The sequence below is a fragment of the Cynara cardunculus genome (genome assembly GCF_001531365.2).
Source record: "Cynara cardunculus var. scolymus isolate 2C chromosome LG 6, CcrdV1, whole genome shotgun sequence".
NCBI classification, from domain to species: Eukaryota; Viridiplantae; Streptophyta; class Magnoliopsida; order Asterales; family Asteraceae; genus Cynara; species Cynara cardunculus.
The window spans coordinates 15,611,568-15,619,354 of NC_037533.1; the positions used below are offsets into that span (position 1 = coordinate 15,611,568).

Sequence of the window (7,787 nt, forward strand, 5' to 3'; positions counted from 1 at the left end):
ACCAACTTCCAACGATTCTAGGGTTTCAAATATGAACCCTTTTTCTTCAACGATTCCAGGGTTTCAAATATGAGCTGTCCTTTTTGGTCATTTTGCATTTTGGTACCGCTATAAGCTAATCCAAACACTTTTTACAAAACTCCAGTTTGATACCGCATAAGTTAATAAGCACTTTTACAAAAAAGTATAAGTTGTTTTAAATAAGCTTTTACCCAAACACCCTCAGTTGAAAATCCGTTTTTGAGATTTTTAATGGATTATCGATGAATAATGTGTTTGTCGAGAACATTTTCGAAAAGAATATGTATTTTCTTGTATTTTGTAATTTCTCTATTCGTAAAATTGTTTAGGTACATGTACAGTAAATACAAAAAAAATACATAAACAAAATTAAAAATACATACAAGTTTTGATGTAATATGTCAAATGTTAGGATGTCGTGGTTGAACAAATGATCTATTAATTTCTTGATAGATTTTTTGGACAAACTGTATGTCTTAATTAATTAACAAGTAATATTCATTTTGTAAATATAAATATGTCATTATCTGTATCACATTAACAACAAGGATCGTAGTGACAATAGAAATTAAGGTGTAAAAAGAGATCTAAACCCATGATCACTTAATATATTGATAATACATTTATGCACTTTCAATTAAAGCTCTGCTAAAATGCAGTTAAATTAAGGACTGTTCGGATGTTCCAAATAGAGCTGCACGGAAAATGGATCCGTATTCATGGACTTGATGGGTGTTATAAGAGGAGGTTGTTGCCACTGCTGTGTACCCGTCGGAACCCACCTACTTGCATCTTTTATCATACCACCAAAGTAACCTGTTATTTCCCACCTCCAATCTGCATACATACATATATACACCTTTATCTATTCAGTTCCAAAATCTCTATCTAACCTTAATTAATTAAGAACACCATATATATATATATATATATATATATATATATATATACATATGCCCGACTTAATTGTGTACGTGTTTACCTTGACAATCATCAGCCATCTTAGAAGAAGAAGAAGAAGAAGAAGAAAGAGAGAGCTTGATCAAGAATGATCTGAGGGAGGACTCCAGGTCCATCATTGTCCCATAACATTGCTTCTTCACGTTAATCTTGAACATGAATCTCTCCATTGGAATTTTATCACCGTTAAAGAAAATGACTGCAACTCTCTCAACCATCCCCTAAAATAGTGCAAAATGAAATATAATTGTTTGGTAATTATTTACAACAAAATTAGGGCGTTAAATGGTTAAGAGAGACCTAAGATACAAAATCATTCGGAGGGTTTTAGAACCATCAAGAGGCAGACTTTTTTTTTGTCAAACAAGATTCACCTTTTAACGATTCAGATATTGTCTCTTAATGGGATTATTAAGAGGTAAACAAACAACCCCAAATTGATAGCATGAGATTTTTGTTAAGTATCAACATATATATAGGAGATGAAACTGAGGATAAACTATAAAGGAGGGATCTGTTTTGTTACATCAGCAATAGCAGTCATAAATTAGAGTTGATGTATGTATATATGTGTGTATATATATATATATATATATATGTATGAAGCATGGAATTGTTCTCAGAACCAAAATACAGTTGAATGTATATACAAACATAAGCAATCAAATTAAAGGAATATTGTTACTAAAAGACCAAATACTAATAGTAGATTAGAAGATGAAAATGAAAGGGAGGAGAAGGATGCACCTGTTGAATGTAAGGAAGAAGTGCATCGAGGGTATTGTGAATATAGTGATTAAGCTGTGGGTGTCGAGCCCTGTGAACCACTAAATTCATATATTGCCGCCTTTCAAAAGCACCTATATATATCATTCATCAATAACACAAACCCTAGCTAAATAGAAATTAGAAATTAGAAATTGCAGACCGGATGGGTATATTCCTTTGAGGAAGACGATTGATGTAATGGCAACTTGAAGAAATTCAACAAGTATATCCCCTGCTGCAATAATTAATTTACAAGAAAGAGAATCACATACAAAAATCAAATCAATATCCCCTTTTCGAATAGTGCGATTAGGAACTTACTTTGAGGAGAGAGCCGATCCATCAAAACCAGAAAACAGGCTTCAAATGAAGGGAAACTCACCTTATACGTTGCAGGGCCAGAGGAGGCGGCACGGGCGAACGCAGCCCAAAATTACCAGGGGTTCAAAACTGAATGCTCGACTGTTCTGTTGGATATTTTTTTTATCAATATATATTTACTATTGTTATTTGGTTATCTTGTTTTAATTGTTTTTATTGATTATTATTATATATTTTAGCTTCTACATAAAATATATATTATTATTGTTTGAAAATCAATTTATTGTTCTTATAACTTATGATGTGTTTCATGGTTTTGTGATTAATCAATAAATTTCTTCTACTAGATGTATTTAGTAATGTCTCGTACACATGTCATGTTCCATAAACTTTTAATTTTAACATCTTATTTTAGTTGAGAAAAAATATAAGGAAAATATAATTTAAATATTTTCATCAATTGTTTGACTTATGTATCTTTCGTTGGGATTCCACCACACTACAATATTCTATTTAAGTGCTCAAACAATCATTTGTTGAGCTTGTATATTATATGTTTAATTCATTATTTATTCTTATTGGATTTCAACGAATCATCTTTTCTTTCATATTTTTATTGATTCTCATTTGTCTACTTGTCTAGAAAACCTTGATAATTTTCTTTATTATTGATCTCTCATTGACCCTCACGATTACTTCATTCACACGAATTCTTTTTTTGTATCAAAATAACACATATTTCTTGTTACGAACTAAAAAATTTCTTACTTTTTATAAAAATTTATCAACCATAGTTTCTATACTCTAGGTTTCAAATTACCTAATAAGAAGTACGTAAATTTAAGCACTCTCTTATACATCTATAATAAAGATAAATAATATTTCTTTCATCGGTAAATTATTAGCATTTCTTGTACTCAATTTTATACTAATGAAAAACATTTATTGAATTTTTTTCCCGTACTTACGTGAGGGTCACTACAAGAAAAGTGAGCTTTGACAATACGCCTTTTAGCGATGACATGTTTCCGTCACAAGTTATAGCGACAACATGTTGTTGTTATATACTCTTTCTGATGATAAATAGACTTTTAGCGATGACAAAAGTCGTTGTTAAAAGCTTTGTTTTTTGTAGTATGCCCTGTTTTTACGTTTGTGAGCCTATAAAATGTCAGTAACGGTTCTGATTGTTCCAATGATCAATTGGGCCAGGTCTAAATCTAAATGGGCCTGATAAGATATTGCATCCAAGCTTGTTACACACTTTGAAAGTACAACACAAACAAAACGTAATGAAACCTTAAGTAAAATAACAGAAACACGAGATAGTAAACAACTATAGAAAATAAAACATCTGAGTTTTGTAAGTTGCAATAAAGATATGTTACCTACTAAGGCATGCATGCAGCATCTTGCTAAAGGATCATCATAAGAATATAAGAGACTAACTTAACTTATACTTCTCATTTCTCACTTAATAATTATTATTATCACCCAATAACTCTTTAATTTCTGAATCATCCAACTTACAGCTTGTCCTCAAACTCGGAGAGTGGTGTGAGCTGCTCCTTCAAGCCTTTTCTCTTACGGATGTTGGCCACAAGTGTGTTTGCCTGAGACCCAGGTTCCAATGGATCAGACGACATCATGTCCCAGTGATCAAATACAGATTGCGGGAAGGCTTGCCCTGAAGTAGCTGCTCTCAGAGCACCAGAAAATCCAAAGGACTCGACAACAGGCAGGTAAGCCTTAATGTTGTAGAGTGGGGTACCAGGCCTCTGCATCTCCTCAAACACATGTCCACGCCTTTGATTCAGCACACTGTATATTCCACCAAGAGCCTGTTCAGGTGCCTGGATCTCCACCAGGTACACCGGCTCAAGGAGCCTGGGCTTGGCAGTGAGCTGTGAAGCATAGATAACTCTCCTGGCAGTCGGAATCACTTGGCCGCCACCCCTGTGAATAGCATCCGCATGGAGTACCACATCACACACCTCAAAGCATATGCCCCTCATGTTCTCTTCAGCCAATGCACCTTCCTTTGATGCCCACTGGAACCCAGCAACMACKGAATCCTTTATTTCATTCAAGTACTGGACTCCCTTACACATGTCAACAACCATGTTTGGCCCTGTTGTCTCAGGACCGAAACACCATATCTTTTTTGCCAGATCCTTATCCCATCCAAACTCCTCAGCCAAGATYTTASCACGWRCCTTKGGMTCRTCCCKWGGMCCAAYYCKCCCMTCATCAATAGCCTCTGSAAGTCCKTCCTCCATKGGYCTAGCTTCCATGTACAAACGATTGTGCTTGTTRGGRGACTTGCTCATYACAGTYCGRSATGAYTTCTCAAGRACWGTTTCACGGAAGGACACAACTGGATCAGAAACAACAATCTCCGCACCACCCATGAAATCATCTTGCAAGTCTTTCAAGCATATTTCAAGATGGAGCTCTCCAGCACCAGCAATGATATGTTCACCAGACTCCTCAATGGTACAAACAACCATAGGATCGGACTTGGCTAGACGCTTCAGACCCTCAACAAGCTTGGGAAGGTCAGATGCAACCTTACACTGGACAGCAACACGCACCACAGGAGAGACGGAGAACTTCATGGCACGAATTGGATGAGCATCAACTTCTTTCTCGCTTGTCAATGTTGCATTCTTGGTGATGAACTGGTCTAAACCAACCATAGCAACTGTATTTCCACAAGGCACATCCTCTACGGTTTCTTGCTTCTTCCCCATCCAGATGACAGTTCTCTGAACACCCTTCACATACAGATCCTTCTTCTCACCAGGGACATAGTTAGGACCCATGATCCTCACCTTCATACCAGTGGAAACCCTCCCAGAAAACACACGTCCAAAAGCAAAGAACCTTCCTTTGTCAGATGCAGGGATCATCTTTGATACATAGAGCATGAGAGGGCCATCACGGTCACAGTTTCTGATGGCATTGGCATAAGGATCATCCAATGGACCCTCATACAAGTTTTCAACACGATATCTCTGAGCAGTGTGAGGGGAAGGAAGATGAAAAATCATCATTTCAAGTAGGGCAGTGGCAGCAGGTAGCCAGTTCTGCATCACACGCTTCATCAAAGCCTTACCCATCAACTCCTTTTCATCAGACTTCATGTTAACACCAAGCTTGGCTAGCATAGGCCACAGCTTATCTTTCTGGTCATTCATACAGATGCTGATAATCTGTTTGATGGGCTCATAGCAGAACTGAACAAAACCACGCTTGCATGTTGGAGCACCCGTGTTCTTGTTGGTCCACTTTTTAGTTTTAGGGTCAAAATAGTTCTCTCCCCAGAGCCTTTCCATCATCTTGGACTCGTCCACACCAAACTTGGATGCATACATCTTGGCAAAGTTTGTGAGGGTAAAAGCCCAGCCGTGCAAGCCAGCAGAGAAAGCGACAGTACCTTTCTCGGGGTAAACCATGACATCACCAAGAAGGGGGTCTTCATATGTGGCCATAATGACATTAGCATTTTCAATAACCCTCTGGAATGTCTGGTAGGCCTCTTCTCCATCGACCTGAAGCTCAAGGAAACATCTGTCCATCTTGTTGACAGTTAGGACAGGTCGGATCCTCTCTCCAAGGGCTTGTCGGAGGACGGTTTCTGTCTGGACACAAACACCTTCAATACAATCAACGACAACCAATGCACCATCGGTAATACGTAGAGCAGCAGTAACCTCCGAAGAGAAGTCAACATGGCCAGGTGAATCAATAAGATTGATGAGGTACTCATTGCCAGTACGGTCTCCCTTGAAGCTCTTGAGAGCTTCATCGGTCATCTCATAGTAAAGGGAGATACCAGTGGACTTGATGGTAATACCACGCTCTGCTTCATCAGCACGGGTATCTGTCATACGGACATCACCAGCAACTTCTTGGGCAATAATACCAGCAGCAGCCACAAGAGAATCAGTCAAGGTGGACTTACCTATATTTTCAATCATATTAACAAACAAGTCAGTAGTCATTACAACTTATTTACTTACCAATTGTGTAACTAAAAAAATGACTGTTTAGTTTGTTACCATGATCAACATGAGCAATAACAGACATATTACGAATATTGTGCTTGTAATCCATAATCCTGCGAAGCTCATCAGCTGTGAACTTCACCTGTTAAGTTGAATTAAATAAATCAATGGATCACACACAAAAAAGAAGAATTAAGCATCTCAAAATTAAGAAACTGAAATTACCATGTTGCCTAGCTGGTGTTACTGCAACAAATTGCAGTTAATATGATGCCCCTTCAAAAGTTTCTGCCAAAGAGAAACAAAGAGTAAACATATATATAGTAATATATTATACTGGTTCATTAAAACACAAGACAAATCACAGAATTATTGTAGAGAAACAAGCCTTAATTAATTATAAGCTATCAATTTGTGAATGAAATTCAGAGACATGCATATCCATTTTTTGATGAGCTGAAAACAAACAGGCATATCATTTATAACAGAAACAGATAATAAGTTGAATGAATGGATCATTCGATACAGAGAGAGAGTTATGAACGTCACCAAACATCGATTTGAATAGCTGAAAACAAATGAATTGAAGCTAGGGTGACAAGTAAGAAACAAAGAATAGCAGATGAAAGGAAAGTTAATAACTAATTTGACACCAGATCATCAAGCAGATGATTTGATTGTTTGTTATTACTGTTATTGTTTAAATCATTCATGATGGTATTGGTTGGTGAAACCACGATTGAAAAGGCTGATAACTTGAAATCACTACTGATGGAGTGATGAGATGAAACAGAAACCTTGATCAACAGATTGAAATTACTTGGATCAAAACAGAGGATGATGTAAAAAAGAAAAGGAAGAAAGAGATGGGAACGATGAATCACCGGAGATGGAGATGGAGATGACGATGAGATGCAGAAGACGATGAATGGGTGAAAATAGGCAGAGAAAGAACAGAAGAATATGGCGAAGTAAGAGGAAGTCTCAGCTTTGGTCTTGACTCACAACTAACCAACATATTTTATTCCATTTTATTTTATTTTACACACTTTTGATCGGATTTTTATTTTAGAATTATTAAATGGTTTGATGCATAATGATTAAGTGATTAAAATAATTAAAAAGTTTTTATAATATAATGTAAAATAAAATATAATTATTTGGTAATTGTGTACAATAAAATTAAGGCTTTTAATTATTAAAGAAGATTCAAGATACAAAACCAATTAAAAAGTTTTAAAATCATTAAGAAGTAGACTTGTTTTTAAAAAAAAAAAAAGATTAAGTTCACTAGAAACCACGAATATAATTGAGTCGATAAAAAATAAATAAAGTAACGTCTTTTCAAAGAATAAGAAACACATGATAAGACAAGGGCATTTAAGACTTTTCAAAAAATTACACTTGTCTGCATGAGATGAGAGGAGTTTGTTTTATTTATTGAAAATGGTCGATTTGTTTTTTTGTTATATAGGAGTTATAGTTAAGTGTTAAAAGGATTTAATTTAAGATTTAAAATTGAAAATACAGGATTTTTTTGATTTATCAAGTTTGGTTTGAGTAATTAGACGCAAATAATATATATATATATATATATATATATACTAGAAGAGTACTCGCGCAATGCAGCGAGATACATCGTGTTTTTAATATTTCATTTTATTTTTTATCTCAGTCGATGTTATAATACGACTTTATGTGATTTTG

General features: G+C 35.7%; 2 protein-coding genes across 3 annotated transcripts; both read right to left on the reverse strand.

Annotated features, from left to right (window-relative positions):
• Positions 1–654: 654 nt before the first annotated feature.
• Positions 655–2,180, reverse strand: LOC112514047 (DNA polymerase zeta processivity subunit). Of its 2 annotated transcripts, none has more exons than XM_025120351.1 (5): positions 2,071–2,180; positions 1,910–1,981; positions 1,729–1,841; positions 1,004–1,202; positions 655–858 (listed from the first exon to the last, which is right to left on the reverse strand). In XM_025120351.1, exons 1-5 carry the CDS (start codon positions 2,090–2,092, stop codon positions 686–688), a joined length of 579 nt encoding a protein of 192 aa, XP_024976119.1. In that variant the 5' UTR covers positions 2,093–2,180; the 3' UTR covers positions 655–685. The 2 variants fall into 2 exon arrangements, with proteins under 2 accessions (XP_024976119.1, XP_024976118.1); XM_025120350.1 differs by having other exon boundaries at positions 1,910–1,984.
• Positions 2,181–3,380: 1,200 nt separating this feature from the next.
• On the reverse strand, positions 3,381–7,011 carry LOC112514044 (elongation factor 2). Its single transcript, XM_025120343.1, has 4 exons — positions 6,965–7,011; positions 6,306–6,368; positions 6,135–6,222; positions 3,381–6,037 (listed from the first exon to the last, which is right to left on the reverse strand). The coding sequence occupies exons 2-4, from the start codon at positions 6,306–6,308 to the stop codon at positions 3,597–3,599; spliced, it is 2,532 nt and encodes an 843-aa protein (XP_024976111.1). The 5' UTR covers positions 6,309–6,368; positions 6,965–7,011; the 3' UTR covers positions 3,381–3,596.
• Between the last annotated feature and the right edge of the window lie 776 nt (positions 7,012–7,787).